This window comes from Bombina bombina, chromosome 7, assembly GCF_027579735.1.
Source record: "Bombina bombina isolate aBomBom1 chromosome 7, aBomBom1.pri, whole genome shotgun sequence".
Lineage (NCBI taxonomy): Eukaryota > Metazoa > Chordata > Amphibia > Anura > Bombinatoridae > Bombina > Bombina bombina.
In genome coordinates, this window is record NC_069505.1 from 62,230,649 (window position 1) to 62,251,267 (window position 20,619).

General features: G+C 37.3%; 1 protein-coding gene across 1 annotated transcript in view; it reads left to right on the forward strand.

Moving 5' to 3' along the window:
* The window catches only part of BET1L (Bet1 golgi vesicular membrane trafficking protein like), a 34,222-nt gene that overhangs the window by 12,849 nt on the left and 754 nt on the right, over nucleotides 1-20,619 (forward strand). The window contains exons 2-3 of the mRNA XM_053688878.1: nucleotides 4,140-4,231; nucleotides 6,023-6,079. Of these exons, the coding sequence (XP_053544853.1) occupies nucleotides 4,140-4,231; nucleotides 6,023-6,079 (149 nt within the window). The remainder of the gene's footprint in view (nucleotides 1-4,139; nucleotides 4,232-6,022; nucleotides 6,080-20,619) is intronic.

The window sequence follows — 20,619 nt, forward strand, 5'->3', positions numbered from 1 at the left end:
CACTAAAATTATTTACAAACAGCTTGTGCAATTATGGCACAAATGGTTGTAAATGCTTCTCTGGGATCCCCTTTGTTCAGAAATAGCAGACATATATGGCTTTGGCATTGCTTTCTGGTAATTAGAAGGCCACTAAATGCTGCTGCGCATCACACGTGTATTATGTCTAGCAGTGAAGGAGTTAATTAGGTAGTTTGTAGGGAGCTTGCAGGGTTAATTTTAGCTTTAGTGTAGAGATCAGCCTCCCACCTGACACATAACACCCCCTGATCCCTCCCAAACAGCACCCTTCCCTCCCCCACCCCACAATTGTCCCCGCCATCTTAAGTACTGTCAGAAAGTTTGCCAGTACTAAAATAAAAGGTATCTTTGAATATTTAATACAATTATTTTAGCATATTTACATATGTTGCTATGTAGGATCCCCCCTTAGCCCCCAACCTCCCTGATCACCCCCCAAAACAGCTCTCTAACCCCCCCTTCTGCCTTATTGGGGGCCATCTTGGGTACTGGCATCTGTCTGCCAGTACCCAGTTTGCACACAAAAAAATGGTTTTATTATTTTTATTTTATTTTTTTTCTGTAGTGTAGCTTCCCCCCCCCCCACAGACTAACAACCCACCAGCCACCGATCTTGCTATATTGAATATAATACCCCCCTTTTTCCCCACTTCTAAATAAAATATTTCTGTAGTATAGCGGTTCCCACCCGCTCCCTCCCCGTGCACGCGCCCGCCTCCCCGTACACGTGCGTGCGCTCCCGGCCATCCCCGCCCACGATCCCGCCCCCTCCGCATCATCCAGGGCCATCGATGGCCGCCACCCGCCTCCCACACCGGCTTCCACCCACCAACGAACTTAGCCGTTAATGTCCGGTGCAGGCATCACTGCAATAACCGGAAAGCAGCTGGAAGCGAGCAGGATCGCTTCCAGCTGCTTTCCACACCGAGGACGTGCAGGGTACTACGTCAGGCGTTAACTGCCTTTTTTTTTTTTTGAGGACGTACCCTGCATGTCCTCGGTCGTTAAGGGGTTAAACAACTTAAAGGGACACTAAACCCAATTTTTTTCTTTCATGATTCAGATAGAGCATGCAATTTTAAGCAACTTTCTAATTTACTCCTATTATAAAATTTTCTTTGTTCTCTTGCTATCTTTATTTAAAAAGCATGAATGTGATCATAGGAGCTGGCCCATTTTTGGTTGACAACCTGGGTTATGCTTGCTTATTGGTGAGTAAATGTCAGCCTCCAATAAGCAATGGTGATGAACCTAAAATGGGCTGGCTGCTAAGATTTAATTCCTGCTTTTAAAATAAAGATAGCAAGAGAATGAAGAAAAACTGATAATAGGAGTAAATTAGAAAGTTGATTAAAATTTCATGCTCTATCTAAATCATGAAAGACAAAATTTGGGTTCAGTGTCCCTTTAACAATTTACTTATATTATCTAATTTGCTTAGTTCTCTTGGCATCCTTTGTTGAAAAGCATACCTAGGTAGGCTCGGGAGGCTGCTGATATATACTTCTTGTCATTGGCTTACTGATGTGTTCAGCTAGTTCCCCGTAGTGTATTCCTCCTTTAATAAAGGATACCAAGAGAATTTAGCAAAATTGATAATAGAAGTAAATTGGAAAGTTGCTTAAAAATGTATGTTCTGTCTGAATCATGAAAGAACATTTTCGGGTTTCATGTCCCTTTTAAATACAGTAGAAGTTCATCATCAACAAATACATAAAAGGAAATTCAATTAGCACTTACTTGAATTTCAAATGAGTAGCAGATTTTTCTTCTGACACATTTTAAAATTTAAAGTGTATAATGTGACAGCCATCATCCAATCACAAAACAATTATATATATATATAGTAAATCAAAAATGTATGCTCAAAACACAGTAAAACTTGACAGTAAAGTGTATCGGTGGCAAGCAAAAATGGAGAAATACTGAATATCTACAGTCTTAGAATGATAATGGAATGATAACGGAGCTTTTATTTACCAATTTAAAAGTTTAGCCAGAAGTGTCTGACATGTTTCGGCATGAGTGCCTTAATCATAGACATGATCTTGCTTAAAGTACAACTTCATTTAAACGAAAGCCTTTGCTTCTATTAGTAGCTCATTATGATCACAGGATTAGCTTCTAGTCACATTTTAAAGGGCTATTATACATCTAAAAAAGGAATCATAAATACATAGTAGAAACAAAGCATAGGAGCTCATGGTTACAAAGTTTGTCTAGATATATGGCAAATAATATTACCTTAGTAGCAAAAAACACACCTAGACAAAATATTAAAGGCTAAGCAATCATAAAGATACATAGGTAATGTAGCGGAGGGCAATATTAAAATACTCCCAATAACCGGACGAAACACAGTTTGGGAGTCAATAACTCACGACCCAGCCAGTTTTCAGGTTTAAAACAGAATGATATTTATTAAAAAGGCTATGCCTAGTATTTATGCAGATCTGACCCCAGCTGGGGGGTTGAAAGAATCTTGTACATTAGATAGAGAGCAAACGCCCTTTGACATGCCACAATAGAATTACCTTACTTAGCAGATAACAACTTAAACACAAGACACACTTGGCTTTTCTTATCACCTAGGCGTCTGCTTTCTGGAGGTGATTAAACAATGGAATGTTTATCACTAACTTTAATGACAGTACACAATAGCTGAGGCTAGTAACCTTGTCGTTAGAGAATAGCTTCTTAAAGCTGAACACAGTTAACTCTTTAGTTCTGACCGAAGGGTCTGTCACATATACATAGCACGCAATACAGCCTATAGACAACCTTTCTTACATTATAGTCCAGAAGTGGCTAGGTTTGCCACAGGTAATAATACAAAGGTAATAATATTATTTGCCATATATCTAGACAAACTTTGTAACCATGAGCTCCTATGCTTTGTCTCTACTATGTATTTATGATTCTTTTTTAGATGTATAATAGCCCTTTAAATGTGACTAGAAGCTAATCATGTGATCATAATGAGCTACCAATAGAAGCAAAGGCTTTCGTTTAAATCAAGTTGTATTTTAAGCAAGATCATGTCTATGATTAAGGGCTAAACTTTTTTTAAATTGGTAAAATAAAAGCTTCATTTTAACAGCACCAAGGATTCATGCCGGTTTGTTCTTTGATAATAAATTTATATATTCACACACACATACTGTGAACGCTTGCACATGCTCAGTAAGAGTTGGTGCTTATAAAGTATTGTGCACATTTTGGTAATGAAAGTAAATTGGATTTTTTTATTACATGCTCTATCATTTTGACTTAATGCCCCCTCTTTAAGGGACCCACTTTTTTTTTTCTTCATGATTCAGATAGAGCAGCAATTTTAAGCATTTTTCTAATTTACTCTTATTGTTTTTGTTCTCTTTCTATATTTATTTAAAGGGACACTGAACCCAAATTTTTTCTTTTGTGATTCAGATAGAGCATGAAATTTTAAGCAACTTTCTAAGTTACTCCTTTTATCAAATGTTCTTTATTCTCTTGGTATCTTTATTTGAAATGCAAGAATGTAAGTTTAGATGCCGGCCCATTTTTGGTGAACAACCTAGGTTGTCCTTGCTGATTGGTGGATAAATTCATCCACCAATCAAAAACTTCTGTCCAGAGTTCTGAACCAAGAAAAAAGCTTAGATGCCTTCTTTTTTATATAAAGATAGCAAGAGAACAAAGAAACATTGATAATAGGAGTACATTAGAAAGTTGCTTTAAATTGCATGCTCTATCTGAATCGCGAAAGAACATTTTTGGGTTCAGTGTCCCTTTAAAAAGCAGGAATGTAAATGTAATCACCAATTAGCAAGTGCTACCCAGCCTACTGAACCAAAAATGGGCCATCTCCTAAGTTTAGATTCCTGTTTTTTTCAAATAAAGATAACAATAGAACAAAGAAACATTAATAATAGGAGTAAATTAGAAAGTTGCTTAAATTGCTGCTCTATTTGAATCATGAAAGAAAACATTTGTGTTTAGTGTCCCTTTAAGTACAGTGGAATCCATTATGTCTTGCACTTTTTTTTTTAAATTAAAACTGCACTTTGTTTCCCCCCCCTCATGACTAACTTACAGCTCTTTATGTGAAGGATGTGACTCACACAGTTTTCTTGCAGGTCCAAGCTCCGGAGCAGTGGATGAGATGCTGGACGCAGAAAACAAGCGTCTCGCCGAGAACTTAACTTCAAAGGTGTCGCGGCTCAAGTCGGTGAGTGTCTTCTGCGCATAACAGGAGGGTGAGAGATCTGAGATCTTCCTTATTATAGAGTGCGGTAATGCGCACAAAATGGTGTTTGCTAGGAAATGTAACAGCAAAACAAAATTCTTCTAAATAATCAAATCTGAATAAGTCTGTCACAAAATAACAATTAACTCAGAGTCCAATTAAAGTGACAGCCAGCTGATTTTGTAGTTTTATGCATTGTATAAATCAGCAACTATTTAATATATTGCAAAATGTCTGAATACAAATAAACACTGTAAAAGCATTTATGCTGTCGTTGGTCAATGATTACATACCTGGCAGATGCGAAACGCGGCTGTCCTTATGGCTATTTATTTGTTTACATTTGTTTTATTAAACTGTTTATAATGGGTTTATTATCATGTCGTTGTGCCGGTTTGTGACGCTATTATATTTGCACCATTTGCATTGTTTTGCAGATCAGAGACATACACCTTGAAAACCTTGAGTGTGTTTGTTGTATCTCCTCAGTTGTGGCCAATAAAGGGGGAATAAAAATGAACTACTACACTGACAAACAATTACTGTGTAGAATGTTGCATCTCCAAGGGAAACACAATTCTGCTGAATATGATTGTGTTTAACTTCTGTAAAAAAAACAAAAAACAATTCATTACTGGGAGCTAACTGGTGCTTGGTGGCTTCACAGATAAGACTCTTGTGATTTGTTCAGCTAGCTCCCAGTAGTACACTGCTGCTTCGGAGTCCTAAGATGACTAATTATGTGTTTCACCTTTTTTGCAAAGATTAAACACAGAACTTTTAATTTTTTTTTACTCTGCCCCTTTAAATTACCGAAAAATGGAGCAAAAAACCCCATACAGTTCAAAGAATATTTACTACACACAGCTAAACATTTTATGGGGAATTTAGTTTTCTGCTTACGTACTAATGGTTATAATAAATGAGAATTATTTTATGTTTTAGTTTGACAATAATGGGGGGAAAAAACAATCTCTTTTAAAAGGTCATTAAACCAAAGAAAATTAATTATGCAGAGTAAAAATACTAAAAAAAAATACTTCCAGTGGGGGTAGTAGAGATAAAGAATAAAATGTCAATTTTCATTTGTTCCCTCAAAGTATTGTGCTTTGGTATACAGAGCTGGAAAACCTTTGTGAGCATAGAAGGTGCTAAGATAAGGAGAGCTGATTTTCCCTGTAAGCTCAGCCCATTTTAATGAGTAGTGGTGTAAAAAAAATAAAACCTGTTCTTTTGTATACCAAAATAAACCTATTTCTCATACTGTTTTTACTCTATTGCTGATATAACAAGTCATTGGGAACATATTAAATGGATATGAAATCCACATTTTTTTTCTTTCGTGATTCAGATAGAAAGTTGCTTAAAATTGCTGCTGTAATTTACTCCTAGTATCAATGTTTCTTCTCTTGGTATCTTTATTTGAAAAGCACAATGAATGTAAGCTTAGGAGCCGGCCCATTTTTGTTTCAGCACCTTGGTAGCGCTTGCTGATTGGTGGCTACATTTAGACACCAATCCGCAAACGTTACACAGGTACTGAACCAAAAATTGCCTGGCTTCTAAGCTTAAATTCCTGCTTTTTCAAATAGAGATACCAAGAGAACAAAGAAACATTGATAATAGGAGCAATTTTAAGCAACTTTCTATCTGAATCATGAAAGAAAAAATGTGGGTTTCATATCAATTTAATGGGAAACCAATTTTTTATAGTACACTGTCACTTTAAATACTTTTAAGGAAGTAATTTATTTTCAACTCTGTTCCCTGCAGCTGGCACTGGACATTGACCAAGAAGCAGATGACCATAACAAGTACCTGGATGGCATGGTGAGACTTTATAGACTAGCGATCTGTTTAACACGAAACAGTCAGACAGAGAGGAAAGGAAAACTAGTGGGAATATAAGAAATATCATTTTATTCATGTGATTGGTATTGAAGGTATAGGGAACACAATAGTTTTATTCATTATTGCATTAAATTAACATACTGGTTGAATTTGAAAATGTTTGGAATGCATTATCACCCTTGTTTGCTGCAATTTATTGTTTCTCTGTAGCCAAATTCCGCCCATGGGTTTCTTTATTTGGAGGAATCGGTTATCAGAGAAGATACAGCTAGCACCACAGTTTTGTTGAAGTTCTTTATCTCTGCTGAATCCATTTAGGTACATATATGTAGCAGGGTTAGGCTTGTGAAGCCTGCCGTGAGCTCTATCAGTTCTAAGAACCGAAAAATGCCTAGAGCAGACATCCTCAAATTTCCCATGATGCTCAGCCAGCATATTAGTTGGCTGAGCATCATGGGAAATGTAGTTCCAAACCTCTGGAGGGCCAAGTTTGAGGATGTCTGGCCTAGAGGGATAGGAAAGTCACAATTAAATTGGCATGTCATTATAAGACCCTTTTAAATCACTTCTGTTATCAAGTTTGCTTTGTTCTTTTGGTATACTTTTGTTGGAAATAATATGTACATATCTTACACTGCTGGGAGCTAGCTGCTTATTGGTGGTTGCACACAATTGTCTCTTGTCATTGGCTCACCAGATGTTTTCAGCTAAATCCCAGTAATGCATTGCTTCTCTGGAGCTGACTTTAACTATGTGTTTAGTCATTTTGCAGGGCTTAAATATACAAGCAAAAGTTACTTTATCTGATTTATTACATCATTTTCTTTTTGCACTTTTGTAACCCTCTAATTGTCAGAGACAAATGACAGGAAGAGGAAGCAAAATAAGTATATCACACCGTTGTTTTACTGCTCATAATTAAACATTTTTATATTAAAATCTCAGTGTTTATTTTCCTTTTAACTAGTACTTGGAAAGCAAGAGGTATATTCTAACCCTTTAGAAAAGCTTATCTAATGATTTTCCTACATACTTCATCAATAAAGTCTACTTGATTTCTATACAGATAAAAATAATTTGAAAAGCTTTTCTAAAGAATTAAAATATACTCCTAGATGTTTACAAAACATACCAGTGTTCTCCACAGAAAATTCTGCCAGGCAAGTGTCATTTTTAAAGTAACCATGTGGGGGCAGTGCAATACTTTCTAATATTATAACATATTTATTGCTATCCAAAGCACAAAATAATTTCATAGTTTAACAGAAATTTATTTAATGATAATCTGTGCAATAAACATTAAAACAAATAAGATCATTTTAGCTTAATATTATATTAATATTTAGCCGGGTATTCAGTAAAATCAGCCGGGTGGCACACCCATTAAAAAGCTCCTGGGGAAGAACAGTGCAAACAATAATTCACAGAGCATGAGTGGGTTAATTTTTTTTTACGTTTTATACCCTGTAAAACACTGTGAACTGGATTAAGTCACCATTTTATCAAATTGATTGACAGATGACGATTTGTAAAATAACGAATCCTTGTTTCCCCCCAGGGCGTTCAGCCCCTTTGCATAATTGTCACAGCCCGGGGAAAACAAGGATTGGTTCTTTTATGAATCGTCATCTGTCAATCAATTTGACAAAATGGCGAACGGGAGAGCTGCGCTTATCGTCGCAGCGGTAAATAGTTAAAAATTCTTCAATATATATAAATTTAAAACTTTTCATGAATTAAACCCTTCTTAATTTTTAAATGTCTATGCAATGCCGTGGGGCAATATTAGTAAATTGACCTTCATTTTAACCCATTTAATGCGCATGGTGAGCTGTATGTACATTGCTTTGTGTAGGCGCATGACGCTGTTTTCGGCAACGCTCCGCACCACAGGCCAGAGATTGTTGGCCTAGTGGACATCACTCCCAGGCTTCAAGGGAGTGCTGGTGACGTCGCCACGTATGCACGAGGTAACGTCACAAAGAGGGCAGAACCAGGAAGCTTAGTGTAGCTGTTAGGGAGATGAATGTGCGGAGGATCTTCAAACCCTTAGATCTTCGTTACCTTAGCAGCTACAAGCCTCCAAAGAGAATCGCTGGCTCTTTCAAATGATGTTGGTCTTAGAGCAGTACCACGGAGCAGATCTTTTAAAAATAATGTAAAATAAAGCATTCCAAGCAAATAAAAGGATTTGCTTACAATGGGACAGTTTATGTGCAATAAAAAATGTGTATAGACCCCTAATAAAGTTTATTTTCCAGTAGACAAGTCCCTCTCTCAAAGAAACATATGAATTTTGTCTGAATAGTCAGCTGATCACTGTGGTAAAAGTATAGTCATGTGATCACTGTGGTAACTGTATAGTCAGGTGATCACTGGGGTACCAGTATAGTCATGTGATCACTGGGGTAACGGTATAGTCTGGTGATCACTGGGGGGAACAGTATAGTCTGGCCGATCACTGGGGGGAACGGTATAGTCAGACCGATCACTGGGGGGAACGGTATAGTCAGACTGATCACTGGGGGGAACGGTATAGTCAGACCGATCACTGGGGGAACGGTATAGTTAGACCGATCACTGGGGGGAACGGTATAGTCAGGCCGATCACTGGGGGGAACGGTATAGTCAGGCCGATCACTGGGGGGAACGGTATAGTCAGGTCGATCACTGGGGGGAACGGTATAGTCTGGCCGATCACTGGGGGGAACGGTATAGTCTGGCCGATCACTGGGGGGAACGGTATAGTCTGGCCGATCACTGGGGGGAACGGTATAGTCTGGCCGATCACTGGGGGGAACGGTATAGTCAGACCGATCACTGGGGGGAACGGTATAGTCAGACCGATCACTGGGGGAAACGGTATAGTCAGACCGATCACTGGGGGGAACGGTATAGTCAGACCGATCACTGGGGGGAACGGTATAGTCAGACCGATCACTGGGGGGAACGGTATAGTCAGACCGATCACTGGGGGGAACGGTATAGTCAGACCGATCACTGGGGGGAACGGTATAGTCAGACCGATCACTGGGGGGAACGGTATAGTCAGGCCGATCACTGGGGGGAACGGTATAGTCAGGCCGATCACTGGGGGGAATGGTATAGTCTGGCCGATCACTGGGGGGGGGAGCGGTAAACACCTTGCAAGAATAAAGTGCTTTTATTTCATATTGAACTCTCTAATCTATATTATAACCCCCTAAAAGCCTATATGGACCCCTATTTCACATGTGGCTACCCATGATGACAATTTAGTCAGGTGATCACAGTAACAGCAGGGGTCACTGGGCCATTTTCAATATTATTTACTAAAATCTAAGATAAAAATGATACATTTTTTAAAAATAATTGTTAACAGCTTTTGCCGCAGCTATCTCGCATGCCATGACATATAAATATAATAATGCTATATTGTCAATCTGCTGGGCCTGCTGAAAAAAAATTTCATTTGTGTGGGTCGCTCACTGAAATTTGACTTAAAATAGGGTTTAACTGTAGGTAGTAAAAAACTCAAGCTTGGCTCCACACTGGAGTGAAAAAAGGCTAAGCAGTGAAAGGGTTAAGTTACCTTTTTAATTTCCTTCAAGAAAAGTAAGTTTTATTAAAGGGACATTTTATCTATATGCTGAATCACTTAAAGGGACACTGAACACAATTTTTTTATTTTGTGATTCAGATAGAGCAGGCAATTTTAAGCAATTTTCTAATTTACTCCAATATTCAAATTTTCTTAATTCATTTGTTATCTTTATTTGAAAAGCAAGAATGTAAGTTTAGATGCCAGCCCATTTTTGGTGAACAACCTGGGTTGTTCTTGCGGATTGGTGGATAAATTCACTCGCCAATAAACAAGTGCTGTCCAGCGTTCTGAACCAAAACTTTGCTGGCTCCTTAGCTTAGATTCCTGTTTTTTCAAATAAAGATAGCAAGAGAACAAAGAAAAATTGATAATAAGAGTAAATTAGAATTTCTTTCATGTAATTGGCAAGAATCCATGAGCTAGTGATGTATGGGATATACAATCCTACCAGGAGAGGCAAAGTTTCCCAAACTTCAAAATGCCTATAAATACACCCCTCACCACACCCACAATTCAGTTTTACAAACTTTGCCTCCTATGGAGGTGGTGAAGTAAGCTTGTGCTTGATTTCTACGTTGATATGCGCTTCTCAGCATTTTGAAGCCCGATTCCTCTCAGAGTACAGTGAATGTCAGAGGGACGTGAAGGGAGTATCACCTATTGAATGCAATGGTTTTCCTCACGGGAGATTTATTTCATAGGTTTTCTGTTATCGGTCGTAGAGATTCATCTCCTACCTCCCTTTTCAGATTGACGATTTACTCTCATATTCCATTAATTCTACTGATAACCGTTTCAGTACTGGTTTGGCTATCTGCTATATGTGGATGGGTGTCTTTTGGTAATTATGTTTTCATTACTTGAGACACTCTCAGCTATGGTTTGGCACTTTATGTATTTATATAAAGTTCTAAATATATGTATTGTACTTATATTTGCCATGATTCAGGTTTTCAGTATATTTCCTTTTTCAGACTGTCAGTTTCATATCTGGGAAATGTTTTTTTTAGGAAAAATTATTTCTTACCTGGGGTTTAGTCTATTTTTCAAATTGAGTGTCTTTTAAATTCGCAGGCAGAATTAGGCTTGCGAGGGCGCAAAATGCCAAAGTTTGTGTCATTCTTGGCGCGAGATTTCTTTGGCGCCAAGTTACGTTTGTTGACGCAAAATCGTCATTTCCGGCGTCACAAGGTTGCGTCATCTGTGACGCGAGTATGTCATTTCCGGACGTTTTTGGCGCCAAAAAATATTTTTCTGTTTGTTGCGCGTCATACTTGGCGCCAAATATTTTCATTATTTAAGACCCCATTCCTATATGCCTCTTGCTTTTTTTCTATCAGAGGGCTAGGCTGTTTGCATTTTTTCCCATTCCTGAAACTGCCATATAAGGAAATTAATAATTTTGTTTTATATGTTGTTTTTTCTCTTACATTTGCAAGATGTCTCAATCTGATCCTGTCTCAGAAATCACTGTTGGAACCCTGCTGCCTGATAACAGTTCTACCAAAGCTAAGTGCATTTGTTGTAAACTTGTGGAGGTTTTATCTCCTGCTGTGGTTTGTAATAGTTGTCATGATAAACTTTTACATGCAGAGAATGTATCAGTAGTAGTTCATTACCTGTTGTTGTTCCCTCAACATCTAATGCACAAGATATACCTGTAAATTTAAAATAATTTATTTCTGATTCCATTCAGAAGGCTTTATCTGCAATCCCGCCTTCTAATAAACGTAAAAGGTCTTTTAAAACTTCTCATAAAGTTGATGAAATTTCAAATGACTGGCAACATGCTGAATTATCCTTCTCTGATGGGGATCTATCTGGTTCAGAAGATCCTGCCTCAGATATTGAAACTGACAAATCTTCTTATTTAAAATGGAGTATATTCATTCTTTGTTAAAAGAAGTGTTGATTACATTGGATATGGAGGAAACTAGTCCTCTTGATATTAAAATGTTTTAATTCTGTTCATAAACATCCTGTGGTTATTCCAGAGGTTTTTCCAGTTCCTGACGTTATTTCTGATATTATTTTCTAAGGAATGGAATAGGCCTGGTACTTCTTTTATTCCTTCTTCAAGGTTTAAAAAATTGTATCCTTTGCCAGCAGTTTCTTTAGAGTTTTGGGAAAAGATCCCAAAGGTTGATGGGGCTATCTCTACTCTTGCTAAACGTACTACTATTCCTATGAAATATAGTACTTCTTTTAAAGATCCTTTAGATAGGAAACTTGAATTTTATCTAAGGAAAGCCTATTTATATTCAGGTAATCTTCTCAGGCCTGCAATTTCTTTGGCTGATGTTGCAGCTGCTTCAACTTTTTGGTTGGAAACTTTAGCGCAACAAGTATCAGATTATGATTTGTATAGCATTGTTAACTTGATTCAACATGCTAATAATTGTATTTGTGATGCCATTTTTGATATCATCAAAATTGATGTTAAATCTATGTCTTTAGCTATTTTAGCTAGAAGTGCTTTGTGGCTTAAATATTGGAATGCTGACATGACTTCTAAGTCCAGATTGCTATCTCTTTTTTTTCCAAAGGTAATAAGTTATTTGGTTCTCAGTTGGATTCAATAATTTCAACTGTTACTGCGGGGAAGGGAGTTTTTTGCCTCAGGATAAAAGACCTAAGGGTAAATCTAAAGCTTCTAACCGTTTTCGTTCCTTTTGACAAAATTAGGAACAGAAACCTAATCCCTCCCCCAAGGAATCTGTTTCCAATTGGAATCCTTCCTCGAATTGGAATAAATCCAAGCCATTTAAGAGATCAAAGCCAGCCCCAAGTCTGCATGAAGGTGCAGCCCTCATTCCAGCTCAGCTGGTAGGGGGCAGATTGAGATTTTTCAAAGATGTTTGGATCAATTCGGTCCAAAATAAATGGACTCAGAGTATTGCCTCTCAGGGGTACAGAATAGGATTCAGAGTAAGACCGCCTGTGAGAAGATTTTTTCTCTCACGCATCCCTGCAAACCCAGTAAAGTGTGTTTTAGACCTGGAGTTATCAGGGGTAATCATGCCAGTTCCGTTTCAGGAACAGGGTCTGGGGTTTTATTCAAATCTATTCATTGTCCTAAAGAAAGAAAATTCATTCAGACCAGTTATGGATCTAAAAATTTTGAATCGTTATGTAAGAGTACCAACTTTCAAAATGGTGACTATAAGGACTACTCTGCCTTTTGTTCAGCAAGGGCATTATATGTCCACAATAGACTTACAGGATGCATATCTTCATATTCCGATTCATCCAGATCACTATCAGTTCCTGAGATTCTCTTTTCCAGACAAGCATTACCAGTTTGTTGCTCTTTTCAAAGGTTCTCGGTGCCCTACTCTCTGTAATCAGAGAGCAGGGTATTGCGGTGTTTCCTTATTTGGACGATATCTTGGTACTTGCTCAGTCTTTACGTTCTGCAGAATCTCACACAAATTAACTAGTGTTGTTTCTTCAAAAACATGGTTGGAGGATCAATTTACCAAAAACTTCTTTGATTCCTCAGACAAGGGTAACCTTTTTAGTTTTCCAGATAGATTCAGTGTCCATGACTTTGTCTCTAACGGACAAGAGACGTTTGAAATTGGTTGCAGCCTGTCGGAACCTTCAGTCTGTCATTCCCTTCAGTAGCTATATGCATGGGAGTTTTAGGTCTCATGACTGCAGCATCGGACGCGATCCCCTTTGCTCGTTTTCATATGAGACCTCTCCAGCTTTGTATGCTGAACCAATGGTGCAGGGATTATACAAGGATATCACAATTAATATCCTTAAATCCCAATGTTCGACTATCTCTGACTTTGTGGTTAGATCACCATCGTATTGTTCTAGGGGCCTCTTTCGTTCGTCCAACCTGGACTGTGATCACAACAGATGCAAGTCTTTCAGGTTGGGGAGCTGTTTAGGGATCTCTGACAGCACAAGGTGTTTGGAAATTTAAGAGGCGAGATTACCAATAAATATTTTGGAACTCCGTGCGATTCTCAGGGCTCTTCAGTTTTGGCCTCTATTGAAGAGAGAACCATTAATTTGTTTTCATAAGCAGTGTCTTAAAGGTTTAACCAAGACTTTTAATTTTAAAAAAGCAAAATTCAACGATTTAAGGAAATCATTAAATAACATAAATTGGGACAAAGTATTCTCTAATAAAAATACAGAGGATAAATGGATAACATTTAAAACTTTGTTAAATAAATATACATATCAACAAATACCATATGGTTATAAAAATAAAAAATCCAAGCCAATGTGGCTGAATATAAATGTGTTAAGAGAAATTAGGAAAAAAAACGTATGGCATTTAAATTATTCAAAGAAAATAGTACAGACTCAAAATTCCATATTTATAAGGAATGTAACAAAGCATGCAAAAAAGCAATCAAATTAGCCAAAATTGAAAATGAAAAATGAATTGCAAAGGATTCTAAATCTAACCCTAAAAGGTTCTTTAAGTACATAAATAGCAAAAAATCTAAGAAAGACAATATAGGTACATTAAAATGCGGGGAAGGTAGCATGATTAACAGTGACAGGGAGAAGGCTGAGATGCTAAACGAGATTTTTTTCTTCAGTATACACAATAGAGGAACCATTGGATGATACTTTGGAAAAAAATAGAACATGCCAGCCCATACCATTAATTGGGTTATGTATAGAGGATATCAGGAACAAATTGGATAATATTAAGGTAAATAAAACTCCAGGCCCAGATGGAATACACCCAAGGGTGTTAAGGGAACTTAGCACTGTTAGAGACAAACCTCTACTCTTAATTTTTCAAGACTCATTATCCTCAGGCATGGTACCCAAGGATTGGCGTAAAGCTGATGTGGTGCCACTCTTCAAAAAGGGAAGCAGGGATGATCCAGGAAGCTATAGACCAGTTAGTCTGACATCAATAGTGGGGAAGATATTTGAAGGGATTATAAAGGATTATATTGATGAGCATATTCGTGTAAACAAGATTATGAGTTCTAATCAGCATGGTTTTATGAGAAATAGATCATGTCAAACTAATCTAATTAGATTCTATGAGAAAGTAAGTAAAAATATAGATAAAGGGGAATCAGTTGATGTGATATACTTAGATTTTGCAAAGGAGTTTGATACAGTGCCACATGAGAGATTAATGCACAAAATTAAGGGACTGGGAATAGCTGAAAATGTTAGTTTGTGGATAAATAACTGGATAAAAGATAGGGAGCAACGAGTAGTAGTAAATGGATCATACTCAGATTGGACAAAAGTAATCAGTGGAGTACCCCAGGGATCAGTGCTGGGCCCTATTCTTTTTAATATTTTTATAAATGACTTGGAGCTAGGATTAAATAGCGACATCTCTATTTTTGCAGATGATTCTAAGTTATGTAAGGTCATTAGGTCAGAGCAGGATGAACTTTTGTTACAAAGGGACCTGCAAAAATTAGAAGTATGGGCAGGTAAATGGAAAATGAGATTTAATACGGGAAAATGCAAGGTTCTACATTTTGGAAGTAAAAATAAGCAGGCAACGTATTATTTAAATGGGACAAGGCTTAGCCAAACACAGGAGGAAAGGGATTTGGGGGTAGTAATAGATAACAAGCTAAAGATGGGTGCACAATGCAGGGCAGCAGCTTCAAAGGCTAATAAGATACTAGCATGTATTAAAAGAGGCATTAACTCAAGGGAGGAAAGCATAATTCTGTAACTATATAAAGCCCTGGTAAGACCTCACCTTGAGTATGGAGTGCAGTTCTGGGGACCAATCGCAAAAAAAGATATTGCAGAATTAGAAAAAGTTCAGAGAAGGGCCAAAAAGCTAATAAGGGGATTGGAGAATTTAACCTATGAGGAGAGGATAGCCAAACTGGGTCTGTTTTCTTTAGAAAAAAAGCGCTTAAGAGGTGACATGATTACTTTATATAAATATATTCAAGGCCCATATACAGAGATGACAGAAGCTCTGTTTATTCCAAGAAAATTGTTTGTGACCAGAGGTCACAATTTAAGGTTGGAGGAAAGGAGATTTAATCTCCTGCAACGGAAACGTTTTTTCACTGTAAGAGCAATAAAATTGTGGAACTCATTACCAAAGGAGGTAGTGAATGCCAATACCCTAGATACATTTAAAAATTATTTGAATACATTTCTGTCTATAAACAAAATTCATCGATATGATTGCTAGTATTAAATGGGTGGGATTATTTAAGTTTAACTGGAGCTTTTAGTGGGATTATTTAAGCTTAACTGGAGCTTTTTGTATATATTTTAGATTTGTATAGGTTGAACTCGATGGACTTCGGTCTTTTTTCAACCTCATCTACTATGTTACTATGTTACAACTGTGGCATATGTCAATCATCAGGGTGGGACTCAGTCCTCAAGCTATGAAAGAAGTATCTCGGATACTTGTTTGGGCGGAATCCAGCTCATGTCTAATTTCTGCGGTTCATATCCCAGGTATAGACAATTGGGAAGCGGATTATCTCATTCGTCAGACTTTACATCCGGGAGAGTGGTCTCTCCACCCAGATGTGTTTTCTCAAATTCTTCAGATGTAGGGTCTTCCAGAAATAGATCTGATGGCATCTCATCTAAACATGAAACTTCCCATGTACCTGTCCAGGTCCAGGGATCCTCAGGCGGAAGCAGTGGATGCGTTGACACTTCCTTGGTGTTATCAACCTGCTTATATTTTCACGCCTTTAGTTCTTCTTCCAAGAGTGATCTCCAAAATCATCATGGAACAATCGTTTGTGTTGCTGGTGGCTCCAGCATGGCCTCACAGGTTTTGGTATGCGTATCTTGTTCGGATGTCCAGTTGCCAACCTTGGCCACTTCCATTAAGACCGGACCTTCTGTCTCAAGGTCCATTTTTCCATCACAATCTCAAATCATTAAATTTGAAGGTATGGAACTTGAACGCTTAGTGCTTAGTCATAGAGGTTTCTCTGATTCAGTGATTAATACTATGTTACAGGCTCGTAAATCTGTTTCTAGAAAGATTTATTATTGAGTTTGGAAGACTTACATTTCATGGTGTTCCTCATAAATTCTTTTAGAATTCCTAGAATTTTACAGTTTCTTCAGGATGGTTTGGATAAGGGTTTGTCTGCAAGTTCCTTGAAAGGACAAATCTCTGCTCTTTCTGTTTTATTCCACAGAAAAATTGCTAAACTTCCTGATATTCACCGTTTTGTACAGGCTTTGGTTCGTATCAAGCCTGTCATTAAATCAATCTCTCCTCCTTGGAGTCTTAATTTGGTTTTGAAGACTTTACAGGCTCCTCCATTAGAGCCTATGCATTCTTTGGGCATTAACCTACTTTCTTGGATAGTGTTGTTCCTTTTAGCCATCTCTTCTGCTAGAAGAGTTTCTGAATTATCTGCTCTCTTATGAATCTCCTTTTCTGCTTTTTCATCAGGATTTTGCAGACTTCATTTAAATTCTTACCTAAGGTTGTGAATTCTAATAACATTTAATAGAAAAATTGTTGTCCCTTCTTTGTGTCCTAATCCTAAGAATTCTTTGGAGAGATCTTTACATTCTTTGGATGTGGTGAGAGCTCTGAAATATTATGTTGAAGCTACTAAAGATTTCAGGAAGACTTCTAGTCTATTTGTTATCTTTTTTGGTTCCAGGGAAAGTCAGAAGGCTTCTGCCGTTTCTTTGGCATCGTGGTTAAAGCTTTTGATTCATCAAGCTTATTTGGTGTCGGGTAAAGCCCAGCCTCAGAGAATTACAGCTCATTCTACTAGATCAGTTTCCACTTATTGGGCTTTTAAGAATGAAGCTTCAGTTGATCAGATTTGCAAAGCAGCAACTTGGTCTTCTTTGCATACCTTTACTACATTCTACCATTTTGATGTATTTGTTTCTTCGGAAGCAGTTTTTGGTAGAAAAGTTCTTCAGACCGCTGTTTCAGTTTGATTCTTCTGCTTATGATTTAAGTTTTTCCTTTTATTTATGAGAATAAACTTATATTTGGGTTGTGGATTTATTTGTTTCAGCGAAATGGCTGTTTTTATTTTGTCCCTCCCTCTCTAGTGACTCTTGCTTGGAGTTCCACTTCTTGGTTATTGCTATCCCATACGTCACTAGCTCATGGACTCTTGCCAATAACATGAAAGAAAACATAATTTATGTAAGAACTTACCTGATAAATTAATTTCTTTCATTTCTTGGCAAGAGTCTATGAGGCCCACCCTTTTTATGGTGGTTATGATTTTTTTGTATAAAGCACAATTATTTCCAAATTCCTTTGTTGATGCTTTTTACTCCTTTCTTTATCACCCCACTACTTGGCTATTCTTTAAACTGAATTGTGGGTGTGGTGGGGGGTGTATTTATAGGCATTTTGAGGTTTGGGAAACTTTGCCCCTCCTGGTAGGATTGTATATCCCATATGTCACTAGCTCATGGACTCTTGCCAATATGAAAGAATTTAATTTATCAGGTAAGTTCTTACGTAAATTATGTTGTTGCTTAAAATTGCTGCTCTATCTGAATCGTGAAAGAAAAAAATTGGGTTCAGTGTCCCTTTAAAGGTGACGCAGCATATCTGTAAAAATCTTAATAGAAAATATCAAATCGCTATGTAAAAAAAAGTAGTAAAATCAGATGTTTTCCTCTCATTCGAACAAGTGCCCTTTGAGAAACGCCCCCAAAATAACAGCCAATCAGCATAATCTGTGCTCTGTTCACACTTTGCTCTTATTTTGAGGGATTTCACCATAATATTGTGATATTATATAGGCAACTTCCTTTAAAGAGAGATGGGAAATAAAGTGATTGCGCCCTAACATACCAGATGCATGCTTTTCTTGTAAGTCTTGGGATTAGCATTCTGATTGGATGATGAAAGGGACATGAAACCCAAAAATGTTTCTTTCATTATTCTGAAAGAACATGCCATTTTAAACAACTTTGCAATTTACTTCTATTATTTAATTTGCTTCCTTCTCTTGTTATCCTTTGCTGAAAGGTTTATCTAGGTAAATTCAAGAGCAGCAGAGACCGAGATTCTAGCTGCTGATTGGTGGCTGCATATATATATATATATATATATTTTTATTCATTGCCTCACCCTTGTGTTTATTCAGAAACCAGTAGTGCATTGCTGCTTCTTCAACAAATGATACTAACAGAATGAATCCAATCTGATAATAGAAGTAAACTGCAAAGTTGTTTAAAATGGTTTGTTCTACCTAAATCATGAAATAAATTTGTGGGGCTCCTTGTCCCTTTAAGGTACCTATGCTAATTTCTAAGCCCTTGAAGACTGAATGTTATTGCATTGCACTTGTTATTAATCCAATTCTACTGTACTTAAAGTGAAGGTCAATTTTGAGGAATTAGTGCCCGGTTTTAAGTACTCCTATTAAAAACAAGGGCACTTTAATTCATCAAAATTGACATTTCAAGTGTTTTCTTTCGAAAACTCCCCTTTTAATCCTGAAAGCTGCTGCAGCGATTCCCCTGGACGTCGGAAGCCTCTGCTTACGTCAGAAATGACAAATCTGGCTTCCTCCAATCACGGGGGTATCATGGCCTGAGAGAACGTCGGTATTGGATGAAGCCGGATTCGTCATTTTGCACTTGCGACGGCCGGGGGAATCGCTGCAGCAGCTTTCAGGATTAAAAGGTACCCTTTTGAAGAGAACACTTGACATGTCAATTTTGATTAATTAAAGTGCCCTTGTTTTTAATAGGATTATTAAAAACCGGGCACTAATTCCTCAAAATTGACCTTTGCTTTAATGGTCCTTTTAAAATTTAAAGGGACTGGTTTTGTGTTCCTTTAATTAAAATTCACCAAAAATCAGAGGTTTTTGCACAGAAAACATTTACCCTCTAATTTGTCATAATTTAATGTTGCATCTCCCTCCTTTCTAAACAGTATGGGGATTTCTCCTTTCTAAACAGTATGGGGATTTCTCCTTTCTAAACAGTATGGGGATTTCTCCTTTCTAAACAGTATGGGGATTTCTCCTTTCTAAACAGTATGGGGATTTCTCCTTTCTAAACAGTATGGGGATTTCTCCTTTCTAAACAGTATGGGGATTTCTCCTTTCTAAACAGTATGGGGATTTCTCCATTCTAAACAGTATGGGGATTTCTCCTTTCTAAACAGTATGTGGGTTTCTCCTTTCTAAACAGTATGGGGATTTCTCCTTTCTAAACAGTATGGGGATTTCTCCTTTCTAAACAGTATGGGGATTTCTCCTTTCTAAACAGTATGTGGATTTCTCCTTTCTAAACAGTATGTGGGTTTCTCCTTTATAAACAGTATGTGGATTTCTCGTTTCTAAACAGTATGGGGATCTTCACCCTAAGTGGTATTATTTTTTTTAATTTCCTTTATTGTTGAAATACATAATATAACAAACAGTGGAAAATACAATTAAAGGCATTACATAAATTTACAAGTACATATTGATCCTTGTGGGATTAATTATTATTATCATTTATTTATAAAGCGCCACAAAATTCTGTAGCAGAGAGTACAGAGGTTTGTAAAGATCTGTGGTAAGATACAAATACATAAGACTTAACAAATCTAGTGCAGGATTAAAGGGATAGGAAAGTCAAAATGAAACGTGCATGATTCAGATAGGGCAGGTCATTTTAAGACACTTTTAAATTCACTTCTATTTTCAAATGTGCTTCGTTCTCTTAGTATTCCTTGTTAAAAACTGAATATGCACATATCATACACTAGTGGGAGCTGTTGCTAATTGGTGCTTGCACACGTTTGTCTCTTGTGATTGGCTAACTAGATGTGTTTAGCTTCCTACCAGTAGTGCAATGCTGTCCATTCAATGGATAACAAGAGAATGAAGAAAATTTGATCATAGAATTAAATTAGAAAGTTGTTTAAAATGGTATGTTCTATCTGAATCATAAAATACAATTTTGTGGTTTACTATCCCTTTAAGAGGGCCCTGCTCTGAAGAGC